Consider the following 20,473-nt stretch of genomic DNA (forward strand, 5'->3'; position numbering starts at 1 on the left):
ATAGCCTAGGGCTAGGCTTCTTTCTCCTTCTCCTAAAAAGAGTATGCTTCTCCACTCCACTTTAAGAATTTCCCTTGGCTTTTTGCTCTGTGAAGATGGAGAAGAACATGTAACTGGGTGTAAACCATAGCTAGCCTTCAACATTTCTCTGTTTGTTCCCACAAAGGTCACGTTTTTGGCATTCAGAGACTGCCACTTTAGTCACCCCCAACACATCGCTAGCTATGAGACCACAGACTAATTTCTACCTCCGGGGACAGCACTGCCAAGTCAAAAATTACCAGGAAAGTGGGAGCTATCTTGCAGTAGGCCATCGTGCTGAGCAGGGAACAGGACATAGCCACAAGGAGGGGCAGTTCAGCAAGCAACAGGCACCTTGCAAGAGGATGGAGAGAGACCCCGAGACTTCCACATTCCTACCCACACACACTGAAACTAGCCCTCCTTCCCCACTTATTGCTTCCCCCTGTGGCTTTAGTTAGGTGATTTAGCCATCTGCAAAAAAAGACCTCATCAGGCCACAGCGAAAGCACCCAAGGAGATGTTTGTAGCATGCCTATAAACCCAACAACTTGAGCACTCAAACTGTCTAGAAAATTATTCCAGTTTTCTGGAACAATTCATCTCCGCACAAATAAGCTAGACTGATGTTAAATGTTGGCTATATTGGTTGAGACTCAGCACAGCTGCCTGCATACTTAAAGCACAATGCCCACACAGCTGAAAAATCCCCACCTCTACCTATTCTGTGCATAATGATGAAGTTGTGACCAGGAGGCACACCAAAATGCATTCAGAGGCTTCAAAACACTCAGCAAGAAGAAAATTCTTAAGTGTATTTGGAAAAAGAGTCAGAAAAAAATCCCAATGTGATACAAGATCAACCAATGTTCAAAATCTCCAAGCATACACTTACTCATCCTCCGCAATAGCTTCTCCATATGTGAGATGGGAGAGAGGAAAATCAGTACATTTTTTCAGCATTAGATTAAGACCTAACCTTAAGTTGAGTAATCATTTGTATTCTCCTCCCTGCTGACTTTATAGAGCCAGGAGAAAGGACTTTGCTGCAGACATCTACAGGTTGGTGCTCACGATCCTCTCTCCCATGCTGAGCTTCACAGGTGGGAGTGATGCTGGGATGTGAGGAGAGATTTATTCCTGGTCCCAACTGACTTTGGAGCTCCTTATTGCTGCCTGTCCTTGCTGTGCCCTCACTAAACAGCTAAACAAAGACAGTGGATCAAATATCCCCTTAAACATTCACCAGGGGAGATTTAGACATGTTTGCCTGGAGGAGAAAGAGGCACTAGTTGAATTCAAAGTGCTGTTTTAAGCTAATTTTGTTGAGAAAAGTGAAGTGGTTGTGTGAACGTTTCTATTTTAAGCCTCAGCAGTCAGGCTGTAAATAAAAGAACCGTCCACATGGGGTTTGCACTGGTTTAACTTCAGCTGGTAGAAAAATCAATGCAAGATCAACCATTCCAGCTTCTCTGGGTAGACAAGGCTAAGGACTTACCCTTCTTGTCATAGCATTAAGCAGCTTAGAAAAAGCTTTAGATTTCCTCAGAAGTACACTATCAACAAAAGGAAACCTGATTTTAATATATAACTGAAAAAAACCAAGAAGTTGAGTGGAATTTGGGAAGATGCTCCACAACATGGTCTCTAAAGCAATCTGGCTGTCATAACTGCATTAGCTTTCTGTTATTCCTCTAAAGAAAGGCAGACTGAAATCACTGGCTAATAAAAGACAAGCACACCCTCAGAAAGAGCGTGTATTCTGTGGGGAATGGAGTTGGTGGTTAAACACCTACTATCAACTAACCACTCCATCGAACAGACCAAGCACACGATAGGTACCTGCAAATAGCAAAGCCCTGAAACCAGTCTTTCCACTGACTTTTACAAGCGTAAAGTCAGGCCTAAAGCATATGACCACTAATTTCAATGTCTTTAAAGTCATCCATTACATTTTAAATGTTGACTTTAGTCTCCAGGATTTCTACAAAGATTGTAATTACCTAATACAGCTGTATGAACCTTTAGGCAGTATGTATTAGATATATTTAGAATGCCTTTATAGGATTAAATTCTTCATGGAAAAATACTCTAATTTTTCTTTTTGTGATCTTTTTCATCAGAAAACATTCCATATTATTTATGCTGAACAGACTTTGTTTCAGCTTGTACTTTTAGGTTTTTAAAAACGACCTTTCAGAACTTTTACATAATTAATTTCCAAATGAAGACACATGACTCCACTCGATAACAAAAAGCAAAATGGGGAGGAAAAAAAAAGGAAACATTATTTTGCCTTTTGATTTACCTACAATCTAGCTTTTGGAATTCTTAGGTATATGGTAAATTTTTATCAAAATGGAAAACATGTATTTTTTATATTTTCTGATTAGGTACCAAACATCTAAAGACAACTTTTAAAAGTTAAAAGATGTTCAGTTTTAGAACGGTTTCCAAGCCATTAATTTTGAATGAAACTGTAACAATTTATGGATAGCAATCATTTAGCATTTAGCGCTACAACCCTGCAGTCTGAGACATTATGCTCATTACCCACACTGATAGCTACAGAAAATTTTGAAAACAAATTCATGGAGTTTGACATTTCTTGCTTGCAACAATCTTTTTTGGCAATCTTCAGTCTTTATGTATATTAACACATGCAGTGTTAGTTAACATATTAATACTAACACATGTAAATGCATATAAACATTTTTAGGGGTTATAATTACTTTCATGAATTCCATTCTACTCTGAAAATTTTTGTACCTACCCCTCGCTTTCTTGGTGATATAATATTAGAGGGAGTAGAAAGAGTGACTTCTGAATAGCTCCACCGTCCTTACCTCCTATGAGTTAATTTTTAGGGTAACTTTATACAGATGACTGTTTTATTTTCATGTTTGCCTATTTACACACAGTAAAAAATGAAATACTGACTGAACAGCAAAACCATTGCTATAAACTGGACAGAGTGAGGACTTTAGCCCATCTTTTCTCCTCCTGCCTATTTGGGCATAATGTATCTCTAAAATGGAAATGATGCAAAGCTGAAAGGAAGGAAGAAAAACAGATGGAAAAAAAACCCTCAAGGGGTGTTCCATGTCCAAGAGACCTCAACAGGCGGTTTCCACCCACCATGGTGACTCATGACCTGCCCAGCAGCCTCCATACTGACATTCTGCAGATAGTTGTGGCAGCGTTCCTTGTGCTCCTCCAGTGAGCTGCGCTGCTTGTAGCTCCGGCCGCAGTAGTTGCACTTGTGAGGCTTCCCCACTGTGGAAAGAATGAGAGCATCAGGTCAAATCCACTACGACCCATTTTTACTATCAACAATCGTGCCTCTGCAATAAATAACTCTTGTGATGGAAAGACACCTAAGAAAGGTTACTCAAGTCCCAGACCTTTTTCCCAGCCCCATTTTCCTGCCGCACACACCTCCTTCCCACCTGATGGGTACTTTGTCCCATCCCTTTTTCACACTAACATGCAATATCAGTGGAAGGAAAAAGGTGGACTTGCTGGTTGCAAAGCAAACAAACGACAAGAGGGTAAAACAAACCAAACAGCTGAATCACACCTCAGCACTGCCAGTGTGTCACCAAATCTTGTGGGAAAGAAACTTCTGAGACACTTTGCCCATCGTACCAACAGTTGCATTCACTAAAAGGAGCTGCCCCAGTGGCCTAATTCTGCTCCCAACTGTGAGGAAACCCATTGCATAGCCCAGAGGAGTTCTTTCATTAAGAAAATGTTGCCAAAATTACTAAGGGAAGATTGGAAATTAAAAGATAATAGAAAGTAACTTTGGTAACAGAACTGTCACATGCCAGAACTGAGCTTCCACCGGTAATTCACAGAGACTGGATAATATAAAAATATAGATAATATATATATAAATAAAATATAAAAGGCTATGCACAACAAAAAATCAAGCCACGTGAATGATTTGTAACTTGAATTTCATTTTTTTTTGTTTCACTCAGCAGCATTATGAACAAATGTTAAATGCCTCTTAATACATGCAAAACCTGGCACCAGATTCTCATAAAGTATATCCTCTTCATAGCATGTCATTAAGAAACCACAAGAATGGCCTAACCCAAGGCCAGAAAGCTAGCCAGAAGTGTATTTTGCCAAGCTGTGCTAATAAAGGCTTTTAATATAATTTAAACTTGTAGAACATGAACATTTATTCTGTAATAACTAAAGAGCTATTAAGTCAGCACTGTAAGTCTAGTAAAACACCATTGGCTGTGATTTTCAGAGCTGGCTGAGGGATGGGGAAGGTCAAACTTCTTCCAGAGTTCTGAAGATCTTAGGTGAGAATTTTAGTTTCCAGCCAAAGAAATTCAGAACATCCTTTGCTGGATAACATACATGTTTCTATTGGGCTTCCCCCAATACTGAAAGCTTTTCAGGGTCATTTACTTAATGAAATCCAAGCTCTACTAATTACAGCCAAAATGTACTGTCACCACTGGGATGGAGAAAACACAGAGGAAACTGTGGGGAGGACACCCCTAGCCAACAACAAGCTGGGCAGAGGGCTCCTAAGCTGGGCAGAGGCTCCTAAGTCCCAGTGCCAGAGAAACTCTCTGGGGCCTCTGCAGGACTAGCACATACCACAGTGTGTGCCCCACATCACCAATATGATGGAGGATGAGAAAGCCTGAGCCTCTAGTGTCAGAGTTGGTCAAAAAGCTTCAAATGTTTTCTGTCTCTGAAAAAAGGATTTGATGAACTGAACATGCTTGCAGAAGTTTCTGTTTTTCTCAAAGAGATTGTGCAGAGTTCAGTGACACGACCAACCTTTCCACCAGGAAAAGACAGCTGCTTTTATTAAGCACCCAAACTGTGGATTGATTTTTTTTCTTTTTTATTTCTTTTTAATTTAGAGATAAGGCTTATGCCCAGGAAAATAGTGCCTTACTCCAAAGAGTTGTTGTGGTCTTTATTTTATTTTGCTCACTACCTTACACTGTTGCTGCAACTGGCGCTGGCACTGGAAATCTCAGTGGAGGCCAAGCATGAAGCTCATTATCATTCCCAAAGTAATTGCCCTTGATGTGAATGATCTGGATCAAGCCTCAGCTCTTAAACATAAACTAGCCATTTCATTCTAGAAGCACCTTTAGGAAAACACACTAGCAGCTCCCTAGGATAGACTTTTATCATCACCATCACAATGCTTCATCATGCATCTAGATGGCATCAACGTCTGCCAGCCTGATGCGTTTATTAGAAGCTAACTCCTTGTATAATCAAAAAAATCTGATGCAATTAAAGATATTAAGCTAACCAAGCTGAAGCAGGGTTGAATTAGTCCACCTGGTTTGGCTACACCAGGTTATCAAGCAACTTAGATAAACTGTAAGACACAAGGGAAAGGGATGATTCCTTTCAGCTATTCAAGAGGCAGCTATAACTAATCAAATATATTATCATTTAGCACAGAGGAACATTCTGTTACAAGGTCCCACTACAAAAAAAAAAACACACCATAAAATTGATTCAACAACCAAAAAAAGGTTTGTATGACACCTCTTGAAATGGTTGCTTCCTGCATTGCAACAATATCAAGAACTATTTACACACAACAAGGCTGAGCTTTTCCAATGATATCTAGTATGGTCAGCTACCCAAATTCCATCAAAATTCAAGGTTCATAGAGATGATAAAAGCTAATGATAAAGGCACAATTTCTACAGGCAATATGGGATTTGCAGAACATAACTCCCCAAGGAAAGAAATACTCCAGCACACACTCTGCTTCCTCTGGGAGGAGATAAGAGAATAAACAGCATGTGACAAATGTTAGTCATGTTGCCTATTACACAACTGGAAGCTGCTCAGACACACCTGTGAGGAACGAAGTTTGTGAGCTCCAGTTGAGTAGGACTGAATACAAGTCCCTTGGGTTCATTTCCAAATTCTGTCCCTCCTGCTCTACTGATGCAGCCACGTCAGGGGCCGAAACCTGTAAAACTGATTTTACAGGGATGTTGGAACTAGGTAATTTTTAAGCTCCCTTCCAACCCAAACCATTCTATGATTTTTATTATAAAATTACACAAAGCAACTGTGTTGCGGTGCCATTGATCAGGTCAGACCACAGTGGAATCAGTTCTGATGGCAGCAGTTTGCGTCACCAGCAGTTCTCACAACCTGTTTGGCAAGTGGTGCAGCTGGCTGAGATAGCATTTACAGTCTGGATTTTAGAAACCTTGTCATTGTGATGTCATGTCACTGAAATAGCTGCAAATTTCCCCTCAGGTTCTAAAATTAGCTAATGACAAAATATGCATTTGTGGACATGAACATTATGAGTGGTGTACATTTTTCTGTGTTTCATATTACAGAATCAAAGAATGGTTAGGTTTGGAAAGGACACTAAGATCATCTAGTTCATATTACCCAATAGAAAGCTGCAGAAGCGTATTAGAGAATTCAACTCCAGTGATATCCTCAACAGCATTCTTTGTTCCACATGGCAGTCATGTGGTTTCATATGGTGGTTTGCTAAAAGGGATTTCAAATACTGTACAGTAGGTAAGTGTTAATAGCCCAAATTTGCCCCCCCCGCCCCAAAATGTGACTTACACTACTGGGCATGAGCAGGCTTGGTCTATAGGCCATTGACTTGAAGGCAAAGAGCTCAACAGTGCTATTGCCTAACAAAACCCTCCCTAAACCCCCACTAAAGAGGGTTCTTTCCACCATAGAGCCATTTTCGCTGTGAAGCCACTCAAAGTTTGCCTCAACTTGCTCGGTATGAAGCTACCTTCTCCAAGATCCTCACTGAAGACCATGGTACACAACGCCACATTTGGCACCGTATGTAACCACCAATGCCAATGACAGTGGCACCCAAGCAAAATCAGTCTGGAAATCCCTGGCTTGGGGTAATTATTCCTTTATCACCTTTTCAGGGTGAGCAATCAGATAAAAAATTACCACCACTCATTCTCACAGAAATGACGCAATTCAGTGAATGCAAACAAGCCCAAAATCTTGAGAAATCTTCAATCTATTGTTGAACTGGGAAAGACCATGGCACGGGGCAAAACCCAGCGGCCATACCTATGAAACAGCTAACTTGAAGAACATTAAAAAACACTTTACATTTCTTACTGAAATGTCAGAATTTCCACGCATTTAAACTCAGAATTGTACAAATGACAATGTGGCACAGAAAACCCACAGTGGAGTCTCAGCCTCAAATGGAAAATATTATGACAGTCACAGTGAAAAAGACATTTAAATTTGAAGTACAATTTTTACCACGAAACAGGTAAACCACTTGTTGAAATTCACAGAGAAACAGAGTTTGCTTGTGAAATTAAAATGCTTATGTTGAGGGAGGAAGGAAAATAGGAGGACATAAAAGGCAAGGCGTTTCTGAGTTAGGAATACTTTGAGTCCTGTGGGGCAACTCTGATAGCTGAGAAGCCTGCGTGCACTGACAATGAGATGATGTAACTCTAAGGTCAATATTCAAGACAGAAAGCAGACTTGGTCCTAGGGAAACTTCTTCAAAGTCATAAAAAAAGGTCAGCAAAAGAGAAAGAGCCCGTAAGGCATTTGCACAGCATTTTGTTCTCAAAAGAGATGGGAGTGCACAGCAGAATATAAAGTAAGTAAAAGAGAAATAACAAGGCATCCCAGGTAACACCTTGCAATAAGCATATAACATGAGAAAGGCTTATAGAACAGGTTAAGAGCAATGATACATTTTGCTGAGCTAAAATCTTGTCTTCCTTAAGACCAATGACAAAACATGCATGGATTTTAGCAGTCAGGATTAACTATTCCCACATTTCCCTATTTCAAGCACCATGTTTTCCTAGGCAGCAATGCCGAGCAGACTCCTTCCTGTCCATCTGCCCATGTCCCAGCTTCCTGCAACTGCTCAACCACTAACAGCTCATACAGGAAAGGGCATTACTATAGCTGTATGATGTAGGGCAGCCCAGCCCAGGGACCAGAGACTTTGCACTGAGGTTTGCACCAGACTTCTATTACTTTTGCACTATTGCCCCATGAGGACCTTAGAAAGGAAGCCAGCCAAGATTTCTTAACTAAGTGGCCATCTGATGTAGCTACTTTCAGTCTGAGGAAGTCCCTTCAATAGGAGCACATCGAGCGTGACTTATTTCTGTAAAATCTGAATTCCCACTCAGCCCCCAGCACCTCAGAGCTGGAGGAAACCCCAGCACTCTCCAACTGAAGCTTTCTGAAGCAGCATTGAAGTTGTTAAAATGTTCCACTACCTGAAGGGGGCTTACAAGGATACTAGGGGGGGACTCTCCATCAGGGACATAGTGATAGGACAAGGGGTAATGGGAAGATTCAGATTAGATATAAGGAAGCTCTTCCCAGTCAGGGTGCTGAGGCGCTGGCACAGGGTGCCCAGAGAAGCTGTGGCTGCCCCATCCGTGGCAGTGTTCAAGGCCAGATTGAACAAGGCTTGGAGCACCCTGCTCTAGTGGAAGGTGTCCCTGCCCATGGCAGTGGGTTGGAACTGGATGAGCTAAATCCATTCTAGAATTCTATGATTCTTTTGGGCTGAAACTACAGCTATCAGTGAGGCTGTAGAATCCACCACCATGATCATAACCAGTATTAATTCATTATTTCTTGTTTCTTCCCTAAAACTGGAAGCCCCTGGCAAGCGGAGCTGTTCTGCACTTACATGGTGCCTACTACAAAGCAGCCCTTTCCCTTCCATGAGACTTATCAGAGTAAGATCAATTTTAATACAGAGGTAGGAAGTATGATTAAGGCACTGGGCTGGGACTAGGGAGCGTACATTTCACCTCTTAGTTACGCTACAAATTTTGTGACTGCAGGCAAGTTATTCTGATTTCCTGTGCTTTAATTATTCATACGTATGATTAAGGTAATAATTCCCTTCTTCACAGCATGTAAATGAATTCATGCACTTTGCCAGATGCACAGAGGCTCATTTGGTGAGGCTCACATGACTAGGTAGATACAGAAAAATACGACCTGTATCTCTACTGAGAAATTAAGGACTTAATAATACACTGTGATTTTATTAGATATGGGAGTGAACATTAAAGAGCAGGAGGAGATATTAAGGATGGTGCACAGTAGAGGACCAAGCAGAAATAAATTAATCAGGAAAAAAAAAAATAGGTGGCATAGGAGGCAATGTGTAGGCATAGTGCCCTTTCAGGCCATGAGATGGTCAGCCCAGGAAACGTAAAATGCCTCTGAGCTTAGTGACATTTGACACCATACAGGACAAAAAAGAGAGTGTAACAGTCAGAAAGAGGTGGATATAGTAACTGCTACAGTCCTTCCCACCTCCAGCTTCCCTGAGCCAAGAAAGCAATTGCTGGAGCCACGAAGGACCAAGGCAGCGCTGAGGTTCTGGCAGGAGGGCTGAGGCTGCAGAGACATAACACAGTTCGCTACTGTAATTAAACAGCACATTTTGGCTTTTCTAGAGCTGCCCAGCTCAAAGCTTCACACACAAAAATATTTACATGAATACTACACCCCTGAATGAATTAATCACAAAAAAAAAAAAATACAGTGAGACCTAAGCCCATGCTGGCTCCGAGCAGCATGTAGCTTTGCAAAGGAAACTGCCTCCCACTCTGATGTTGTATCTTGCTGCTGTGCTTAATGACTGTAAATGTGTTCATTGAAATTCATGGGGGCTCTTTGATTCGTTGCTTTTTTTTTTGCCTGAGAGATTACACACACATACAATAATGGGTATATACTGGTGTTCAGAAATAACAGCAAGTCCCACAGCTAACCCAAGACTGTCCAAGACAATCTGCATGCAGAAGTCAGAACATGCAAACATCCAAAATAAGGCTTCAGGCTGCTAGAGCACACACACACACACACACACACACACACGCAACACGCAGTATCAAGTACTTCCACTTTTGAGTGCCCAACCTGTGGCATCTTAAAGCAGTCTGATTTTCAGAAAGAATCAAATCTCTAAACACATTATGAAAACTTTGGCTTAACCTTTTAATGCTTGCCAATCCAAGCAGAAGCAGCAATACCTGGGGTATATTTCATGGGATGCAAATACGTTTCTGGACCTCATGGAGTTCTAATGTCTCCATTCTACAAAACCTTTTAGATTACTGTATTTTGGGCCAAGTTTTAGGTTTCATTAAGGTCATGTGGTAAAGGATGGGTCCACTAGATCATGCAGTAGAGGAGATCATACAGATAGATCCGTGCTTAAAAAGGTTTCTGGACACTCTGGATTCCTCAGAAGGTTCAAAACCTAAAATGCAGCATTACATCAGAAGAAGGTTACATACATGCCATTAAGCAACTACTACTTTCTTGACTTGGATCTTGAAATACAGCACTTGACTCACTTCACAACTTCGTGGCCCAATGTCTCGTAGTAAAGATTATTATCAATTGCCTATTGATATATATGTGGCTGTTTAACAATTTGTGAGCCGTCCAGCACATGAAAAACGGCTTTTCCTGACTTTTTACACAGCGGCAGTCAATGATAAGTTATTTCTGTCGACAACTATCACATACTATTAGAGTAGCCCTATACAGCTAGCAGTGAAACACCACTAGATACTTGCGGTACATCAGCACAGTAAAACAATGGCAACACATTGCACCTACACACCCTTTGTTTCCTAGCTGTGCTTGCCTTTCCCATAAATATCCCCAGGGCACGAAACAGCAGCCTAACCCTGCATCTACCTGCCAGTTGTTTACAGTACTGTAAAATAAGCAGCTAGCTAGAAATAATGTACTAGTGTGCAGTCCTCCCTCGATCTTCTACACCAAGCAATGTCAAGCATAAGATTATATGTGAACTCTGAGGATGTTGTACAGGCTACATTTTAGCTAGAATGGACCCACTAAAACATGAACACATGAAGAATAAGTAAATACACTAGTCAGGAGAAATTTTTTATCATCTACATCTTCTCTGTGCATAAGCACACAGCCAGAATCTAGTGTAAACCAGTAAACGTGACTGCTCACATCCAATAGCTAAGGGGTTGGGGTCCTTAGTTGCACCTTCAAGATGTTTCTGCCTGCAGCCTTTTATTACTTGAGTAGTTTATTACAATTTATCTTGCAGCTATTGGTGGCTCTGTTATTTAATCTGATTCATCAGATTGTGTTTATGTATTAACTGCTCTGAAGGATTTTACAGATAAAACAATGTTCCATTCTGCCACAAGGGTTATAAATAAGTAGGTGGCATTTTCGTGCCAGAAGTTTAACAAACAAACAAACAAACTAACTAACTCCTGTTTCACTGGCACAGTCACAGAATTACTGAAATCTCCCTAACAGGCCCAATACTTGCAGGGCTCCTGCCACAGTCTCACATCACCTATTAAATAATTAAAAACAGAAAAGCAAGAATCTCACACCCCATTTCCTTCCCTTCCAGCACAGAAGACAAACAGTTCACTTTGTAGGTTTTTATGTTGTATCTATGTACGCATAAAAAAACCAAAGGAAAATACACCTATGTGAAACCATGCAAATAAAAAATAAAGTACATACTACATCAAGGAAAACAAAGATAAGGACACTAAACTTGTACTTAGTTCTGAAAAAAAACGACATTCACGGCTGTTTGCTCCAATTCCATGTCCCCAAAACACACATTGTGCTACATAGACACTCTCCTCATATAATTATCTTGGCTTACCTTTATTTCTTCCAATATAAGAGCTTCAAATCTGGCAAAAGGCACCTGACACTCATTTTTTATCTTACAGTAATTGCAATGGGGCTTTCACATTCCCCCTTGGATATATGTGAAAATTCCAACTGCAAATGTTTTGCACTTGTGCTGTGAGGCCACTGAACTGGGTGCATTGTCCTTGTTCTATACCAGCACATCCCAGTTCTCCAGGCATCCCAACACTGGCAGGGTTCCCAGGAATTTTATGCAGGCTCAGAAATGGTTAAATGCTATTAAAAAAGGACTCTGTTTAAATAGCACTCTGGTGCTGAGATAAACTAAGAAAACCAAGGAAGTCCACAAAATAACTGGGGGTTTTATCACCTGGCTAACTTCAAAGTCACTTAGAGGCAGCCAGGTTTACTGCAACTTACTTTTAAAGGCGGAAAGGCCCTGCAATGAATCTGAGAGAGGAGCCTTCAGAAAGGAGCCTCTTCCCTACAGTGCCTTCATGCTAACTGGCTGTGGGTGGGAACCGGCTAAAGATGAAGATTAAACCTTAACTGTATGTACCAGCTCTGTACTTTCCACTCCACTTCAGACATTTAATGTCATATTAAACTTGACTTGATAAGCTGAGAGTTAACTGGTTCATACAACAAACCTTACAAAATGTGCTTGTTTGCTTTTATTTTAAGCCTGCTCCAGCAACAGAGCAAATAGGAAAAATTAAAACAGGTATAGGTTGGGCTCTTGTTCTTCTCTGCCCTGTCCTGTTTGCTCCCTGTCAATGCCACAGCGCAGCAGGAATTTAAGGAGGTGACTGGAGATCCACATGTCATTACAAGCCAAGCTTCAACTGCAGGTGGAAAGGAACAGCTCACACACTCAGCACAGGGCGTGGGTACTTTGGTGCAGATCAGGAATGCTGCTGGACAAACACTCCCTTGAGAAGTGCTTTTGTTTGTTTTGGGTTCCCCCCCCCCCCCCCCGTTTGAGCAAAACAAATATAGATGTGAGGCCAGATTCACAGGTAGTATCAATGGAAGCAATACCCTGAAGTCAATTTAGATCACCTGCATACAGTTTGTATATATTTCAAGCGCAGCCCCTTTGCATATCTTTCAGAAGTCCTTCAGCATCATAAAGCAAACAGAATCCATTAATTACTTGGAGCAAGCATATGCCAAACATAGTATTACCAGTTATTTTATACTATATAAACAAAGGAAGACAGAGAGAATACATGGCCTTTAACTTTCCTAACGAGCTAGTTTTCTTCTGCATAAAACCTCTGAACCAGTTATCCCTAGCTCATTTCTTCTCATCCCAAGTCAATGAGTTCCACTGTTCCACCAACATGCTTCTACATGAGAAAAAGCATTTCTTTTAGCACATGACACCATTCTATTTTATGTCTCATATTAGGAGATAAGAACATGCTCCAGGTTCCCTTTATGTAAGTAAGTTTTCCCTTTTCTTGTTACTGTCAGAAACAAAGTTTTGGAAACAGACTATTAGCAGTAAGCTGTCAGGAAGATAATAGTGACACGGGAAGAGCAATACTGACAGCTCCTCTTCTTTCCCAACCACTGAAGTTGGGAGTTTTCACTTATTTTGATCAAGGCTAGAAGTGAAGGGAACCTTGCTTCCAAAACCAGGTCAGGCTGTGAAACTAATGGGCTCCTTTGGGATATGAACATTTTTATTCATACTTTTCTTTCTGCCCAAGAACCAGTGTGGCCCATGCCTTTGTCACCCTTGGAAAGATCTGCTCTTCAAGCATGTGGTTTTGTCATGCCTTGCACAGATGTCAAATGAGGTCAAACAGATTGAGCTGACTCTTTTTACCTATGCAGTTTTCCTGTCTCCTCCTATTGCTCTCTGTCTGACAACATATATATTTACCACCAACATTACAGAAGAGCTCGAAATGAGACTCGAGTGGGACTTCTCTCAAGCAGACAGTGCTAAGCCAAGCTGTGCTGCATACTTTCTAAAACCTCATATGCTTAAAGGCTCCTCCAGGATAAAGGGTTTTTGGCCAGTTTACTGCTCCCAAATGCTCTTCCCATTTATTCCAGCTTCATCAAAGCAAATCTGCTGCCACCAGGGCTGGACAGATGCCTCCTTCCCCTACCACGTTTGTCACCAACACTTGCGGTCTTCACTGCTCCACATTCAAAATTAGCCATAGTATTTGGCAGGGGGAAGTCATGACCATTTTGTGTGAAAACAATTCTTAGCAAAACAACAATTAACAATAAAGATATCTTTTAAAGGATGATGGCATCCTTTAACTCCGGGAGATGAATGTGGGATACCGGGCAGCTTCTGCTCTAGCACAAACCTCTGCACCAACTGTACGTCTGACACTGAAGCTGCATTAATCTTTTGTGGGTAATAAAATCCAGCAATTCCAAATTCCAGCAGGAAAGATTTGGGGTTTTAGGGTGTTTCTTTTTTGGTGCAATTAGTTTTTCACTACAAGCCCTCGATAGATTCAGAAACTGTTATTGTGGCTGAAAGGGAGGCAGACAAAATGAAAGGAAATTAAATATGGGTGTGAAACTAAACCAAAAGGATGAAAAAGAAAGGAAAGAAAAAGCAGCTGCTTGGGCTGAAAGTAAAGCCAGAAAAGCAGGACAACGCAAAACAGAGCTCTCTCAACATCCAGAAATACTTTAAAAAGGTTTCCTGTAAAAAAGGGGAACTTAGGAAACTCTGAACATACTTAACTGCATTCCTTGCCTGAAAAAAACCTCACAACAAAAAAAAATTCATACTGAAGGCTCCAGTAGGCTATTTAAATTAGCTGATTTCTCTGCGAAGTCTGAATCAAGAGTGAAAGGGTGTAAATCTTCTCATTTCTCAATACCTGGGAGAACAAAACTATCTTTTTCTCATTTTGTTATATCTATTTTTTTATTTACTTTGTGTGTGAAGAGGCTTGAACCAAGTCAGCAGATGGGGATTTAGGATGTCTGGATTCATTCCTACCTGTGACACTGATGTCTCAAATACCTTTGTCAAGTCCCTTTTTGTCTGCATCCTCTGCAGAAGGTGGCTGGGCAGTAAACCTTCCTGTTCTTGTCTTGGGATTGAACCTTCTGAGAAATGACTACGTCTCACTATGAGTTATATACTCCCTGACAGAAAATGACCCTTTACCTTCTCTTCACCAATGATGCAATCCTATTCCATGGACTGCTCATCAGCCAGTTCAAATTAGTCCTGGACTTGATGCTGCTCAGGGCAGAAATCTCATGCAACTCAACCAACACCATACTTGCAGTCTCCTGAAGCTGGTCCATCATTAGCCCTTAGGAAAAATTGATTGCTTGTAGAGACCAATGATATGAACACATAATGGAGACATTTTTCAAAATATAGCTAACGTGGACATTTTAGTGTGACACAAGTAAGTCAAACAAAGCACTTTTCCTGGTGGATGATCTATTCTTTGAAGCTGAGCACCTTCATTCCAACAAAACATGGCAAAAATCAATCTGTTGACGCTGCTTGATGGAAATATATCTACGGATATTGAGACACTCTTGCTCCTACAGCGTTAACCAACACCTGCAGTTTCATCCTAAGTCAGATACAACACTATGCTGTTCTTCAGCTTTCAGCTCCCAGAGTCAGTTGACCAAAGAAAAAAGTTCACCTGCATGTTTTCTCCCTTCCTCCCCACTCATAAAATAAATACCGTAAGTAAACAAAAAGGATAATTTATCACGTTTCACTCTCATTTCTAAGTATCCATGAACTGAGGGGATCCAGAGTCACCATTTTTCAATTCCTGGGGTCAGAAATACATTGGTAATGCAAACTCTGAGGAGTGGAATTTCTCCAGAAACCCCATCAATGGAGTTTCTTCAGATTAGTACAACTAAAATTGATACCAAAAGCTCAGTCATTTTGTTCAAAATCACTTCTGTGAACCACCTATTTTCCTATTGGAAATTTTCCATTTTCCAGTTATTTTAAAATCCATTATTTTAAAAATTTGTAAATATGCTCCCTCTTACAGAATCATAGAATGGTTTGACAGGACCCTACAGCTCATCCAGCTCCAGCCCCCTGCCACAGGCAGGGACACCTTCCACTAGAGTAGGGTGCTCCAAGCCCCTGTGTCCAACCTGGCCTTGAACACTGCCAGGGATGGGGCAGTCACAGCTTCTCTGGGCATCCTGTGCCAGTGCCTCAGCACCCTCACAGGGAAGAGCTTCTGCCTAAGAGCTCATCTCAATCTCCCCTCTGTCAGGTTAAAGCCATTCCCCTTGTCTTGTCCCTACAGGCCCTTGTCCAAAGCCCCTCTCCAGGTTTCTTGGAGCCCCTTTAGGTACTGGAGCTGCTCTAAGGTCTCCCTGGAGCCTTCTCTTCTCTAGGCTGAACAAGCCTAGCTCTCAGAGCCTTAAATGATTTCCTTGTTCATCCTGGTATTTTATAGCAAGAAAACTATTATTATATATGAATCACAGAATAAAGTGCCTTCTACAAAAGACATCACTCTATTAGGAACACATTCGAAGTGGCACGTTCACTATGCATTTAGTTTTCCTTTACAGTATGCACTCTATACCCAGTACACTGCCTGTATCAGCTTTTGTTTTCATAACCTATTCCTGACTCCTAACAAGAACTGGGAGTGCTGCTCCAGGATTTGGCAAGAAGGAACAGGTTGTGGATGAGCAGGTTTTTCTGACTCACCTACACGGATCAACAAGGAAAAATAAAAGGGAGAGGGTGGAGATTGCAAAGGGAAAAGGGGAGGGGGGGCTGGGAATGAGGGGAGGGAGAGAAGGGAGTGACGTGTTCCTTTGGATGGTGGTGTGTAATGCAGCTGGCAGACTGCCTGCTCTCGATGCCACAGAGTTCCAGACATGCCAGTTCAGCTGACTCAGCTCTTTGAAAGGAGGAAAGGGAAGGGAGAAATTTCTCAAACCTTTCTGATATCTGAGGGATGGGGATTGCTGGGCTCTCCTTGAAGATATCTGAACCCCTCTTTCACATCAGAGACTCAAGTGGTGTCCTCGGAGAGGTATTAGAGGAAGATGTTCACACGAAAACCTTGCTTGGAACTGCTTATGCTTCTATCAAATCATGCCTCTGTGGTTGCTGGAACATTCAGCAGCACAGCTTCATCCCACAAACCAGAAATGTCAGGCCTTTCCTAGCCAAGGCTAGCTGCTCTCAGACAAGACACTGTCTCCAAGGAGACAAGCAAAATGCAGGCACATGAAGGGTATCCAAGTGAGAGAGCGCCTATGGCCCATGCTGCTTTTCTATATAAAAATTTCATCATCAGAATCTCAGCAGTGTAACCTTTGCATGTGATTTATTTTCTAGGAAGAGCTTGAAGCCCTTAAACAGTCTGAGCTCAGCCTACCTGTCAGACCAGCTCTATCCCATGGCACAGGACCATGGCACAGGCATGTCAGCATGACCCGGTCCTGTCTGGCCGTGTGCTGTCCTAGACTTCTATTCCAAACTGAAAAGAGACAGGAGGAAGAAATTACCTATATCCCAGCAAAAGGAACTGAAACACAGGCCAAGGACTAAGCTTTCAAAGCCCCCAGTTCTCACTGAAACTAAACAGAGCTCAGTGCTTTTGAAGATAAGGGCCCCGTTTAACTAACATTTAACTAGCCCCAGAATCAGTGCAAGGATGAGCTTAGCTGTCCAGTCAGGGTCCTCACCGCAGGCCCTTGACCATCTTGGAGCATGATGAGAGCATTCACGCCTGTCTCACTGGAAGGGAGGGAGAGCACACATCTTTGGGGAGCACATTCCCCATCCTTGATTGGGAGCGGGTAGCTCTCTGGGCAGCTGCAGCATCCTGGGGAACTGCTGCCTTACGGAGAAAATCCTTCTCAATTACCCTGTCCTACCGACCACTTGTAGCACATCCCACAGAGGCAGAGTGACTATTGCAGATTTAATACAAAAAGCCTGAACAAACCTGCAGTAGAGGCTTTTCCAAAAGGGAGTGCTTTGCAGTGTACTGGCAACCCTGTGGCTGGGGAGAGTCCCAGCCAGGTGCTCTTTGACAAAGTTTCAATAGGCAGGGCCTCAACAGCATTTCTCTAGCTTCAGGAATGAAGATAAAGATCTTGACTCGCTCTTGCAAGGCAGGGAGGGAACTTGGGGCACCCTGTCTGAAATCAGCACAGCACAGTTATGCAAAACATGTGTGCAACTGGCATCTCTTGTGTAATCCTGGCTGTAATCAACCTCTCTAACCACTCCAGAAAGGAAGGAGGGGTAGAGGGTGGAGAAAGTTCACACTTAGATCAAATAAAAAAATGGGAAAATATCCAGAGAGTTTTAGTCAGGTAAAAACACAGTTCCCTCTCATGGGAAACCTCCAGGACAAGTTTCCTTGAACTTCACACAGGGTTATAAATAGGAGAGTCACACAGAGTTCAGTACAGGTTCACTGTAAAAAATCTAGACATTCTCATATTCCTTGAACGATATCCATCGATATCTTAGCTGTCAGATAATTCATAATTACAGGTTGCTGAGAGCCCGGGAGAATACAGCAGTAGCAGCTTTCTGCAGCTCTGCTATGCTGTGGTGTTAGCTGGGTTATTTTTTTCCCCTTTACTTTCCCTTGGTTTCCTTTCCCGATGGCAAAAATAACCCCTCTTACACTTTAAATCACTCATATATTATCAAAAATGTCAGTGACGTTTCTCCATTTCACACTGCCCCATAAACCAGCTCCGAGGTATCAAGGAAAGGTGGCCTCAAACCACCATTTCATTCCAAGCTCAAACTTCCTCAAGCTGAAAGGTTTCACAAAGTCCTTCAAGAACTGACAAAGGCCAGCTCCAAATGCTGGATCTCCTTTCCTCGGAGGCAACATGCAAAAGCTTTTGCCCTTGAAAACAATTTTCTTGGGGGAAAAAAGCCAAACTTTTTTCCTCCTTAGAGCTGCTATGGTATTTTGCTGTTCAGAGTATGTGCAAGAAGAGGTCTTGGTTTTGCCAAGAGATGGCTTCATCAAGTCAATACCATGTTTGCATCTCAAGCACACGAGAAAGTTCTCAGTCACTTCTTGGCTCTCTGTTCTGCAAAACTCACTGCAGCTACCTCAGAAGGCCACCTCTGCAGTAGGAGGACTCCTGATGCACTGCATCACATACTCCAGGCTTAATCTAATGCAATGTGACACCCAAATCCCAAGGAGCGTGGAGTCTGGCTATGCAACGCCTGTGTTTACAGCTACACCTTAAACTGGGTTTGTATGTACATATATCAACTGAAGTGTAAAAACACTGGATTTCTGAAACAATCCCTGATGACAAAGAAAATAAGGCCACAAGAAGCCTTTACAGCTTGAACTTAAAGGAGAAAAGAACTACACATCCTTAAATACCTAAGCTACTAGATCCTCACCTTCCAGCCTGCCCATTGTAGTTCTGGTGCAGAAAGACAAGTGATTTACATGAAGCTACCTTGGTGCTTAGGTACCCGAATTTGCCAATTGGGTCTCATAGGGTTTTTTTTCCTATTTCATTTTCCCATCACTGAAATACTGATAACGACAAGGCAACAACACATACCCACTTCACAGGCTTTGGGCTGATGAAATAGATAGGGCTCATGAAAGAAACAAGACACAAAAATTGCAGGCTAGGTAGTAAGTTCTTTAGCATTATTAATAATCACCTTACTATTGTGTTGAAGATAATCACACCAGGATCAGGGTATAATACCTTAGTGGTTACGGGAACAATACAAAGTTATTATTCCTTCCACTTTGTAATTATCTCATTTTACTACTGCACAAAGGCTACGTAAAACTAAGGAGATAACATGTAATGCTATTCAGCAGGGGCACACACAGCACCGGAATACTCTGCTACGTACTTACATGACCTTCATTGCAGCAGCATGTGTGCGCTTTGCAATCATTTGTGCATGCTGCCCTCTCACCATCGTGACAAGGTTGAGAAGTGCACTTTATTTCCATTTCACTGACAGGCAACTGAGGCAGAGATGAGGTTAAGGGGTCTGCACCTGTACTTGCCCATGTTTCCAGAGTGCAAAATGACTTCAAAATTTAGGTCCCTTATAATAGTAGGAGTAGCAAAAAAAAAAAATTAAAAAAAAATCAAAATTAGTAAAAATAAAAAAAAAGAGGGGAGGACTGAAAGATAAAGACAGGCTAGAGTAGAATCAATGCCAAACATAATGACTACTGCCTATCACAGTGCAAACTGAGCCCAGGGATTACTCAGAGTCACAGAAAATAAGTGTTACAAAGAGCAATAATCTGCAGCAAAAGAAAGGACAGTTTTGGTTAAATATCCAAATGAGAGTTACAGCTATAAAAAGCAGATGGGGAGTGGAACTGTCTACCTAGGGAGGTGATAGAAACAGTCTCTCTGGATGTTTAAAGGAACAGGTTAAGCATCCTATTTAGAAGGGCTGCTGCTCTATATGCAGAAGTCACATCACGCTCATCCGCTTTGTGTCAGTGAAATCCCACATATAGCACTGTGGCAGAATAAAAGCCCAGAGGAAAAAGAAAGCCACTGTCTTCTTTGCTCCTCCAAAGCAGGATGGCTGGCGTAAGAATGGGCATCATGCAGCAGTGGAGAAGTGTCCCTTTCCTCTCCAATGAGCAGCCCAGTAGTGCAACACCATGTACTTCATTCTGGTTGTACACAGCCTGAGGCAACATGGGGACAGAATCTGTCTGACAATGCCAGGATGTGAATTTCTAATGTAAAGGAGAGACAGAAAAAAACCCACAAA

The 20,473-nt window shown here is 41.9% G+C and overlaps 1 protein-coding gene across 12 annotated transcripts in view; it reads right to left on the minus strand.

The window, feature by feature from the left end:
• IKZF2 (IKAROS family zinc finger 2) overlaps nucleotides 1–20,473 on the minus strand; it is a 120,994-nt gene that overhangs the window by 21,165 nt on the left and 79,356 nt on the right. For 9 of the 12 annotated variants that reach the window (XM_062603235.1, XM_062603249.1, XM_062603263.1 and 6 more), the window contains 2 exons: nucleotides 9,355–9,438; nucleotides 3,160–3,297 (listed from right to left, as the gene is read on the minus strand). In XM_062603235.1, the coding sequence (XP_062459219.1) occupies nucleotides 3,160–3,297; nucleotides 9,355–9,438 (222 nt within the window). Of the gene's footprint in view, nucleotides 1–3,159; nucleotides 3,298–9,354; nucleotides 9,439–16,649; nucleotides 16,895–20,473 lie in introns of those variants that run through there. The other 3 variants (XM_062603227.1, XM_062603290.1, XM_062603298.1) reach the window with 2 other exon arrangements.

The sequence above is a fragment of the Pezoporus occidentalis genome, unplaced genomic scaffold, assembly GCF_034315485.1.
Source record: "Pezoporus occidentalis ecotype Australia unplaced genomic scaffold, CSIRO_AGI_Poc_V1 ctg118, whole genome shotgun sequence".
Classification (NCBI taxonomy): domain Eukaryota; kingdom Metazoa; phylum Chordata; class Aves; order Psittaciformes; family Psittacidae; genus Pezoporus; species Pezoporus occidentalis.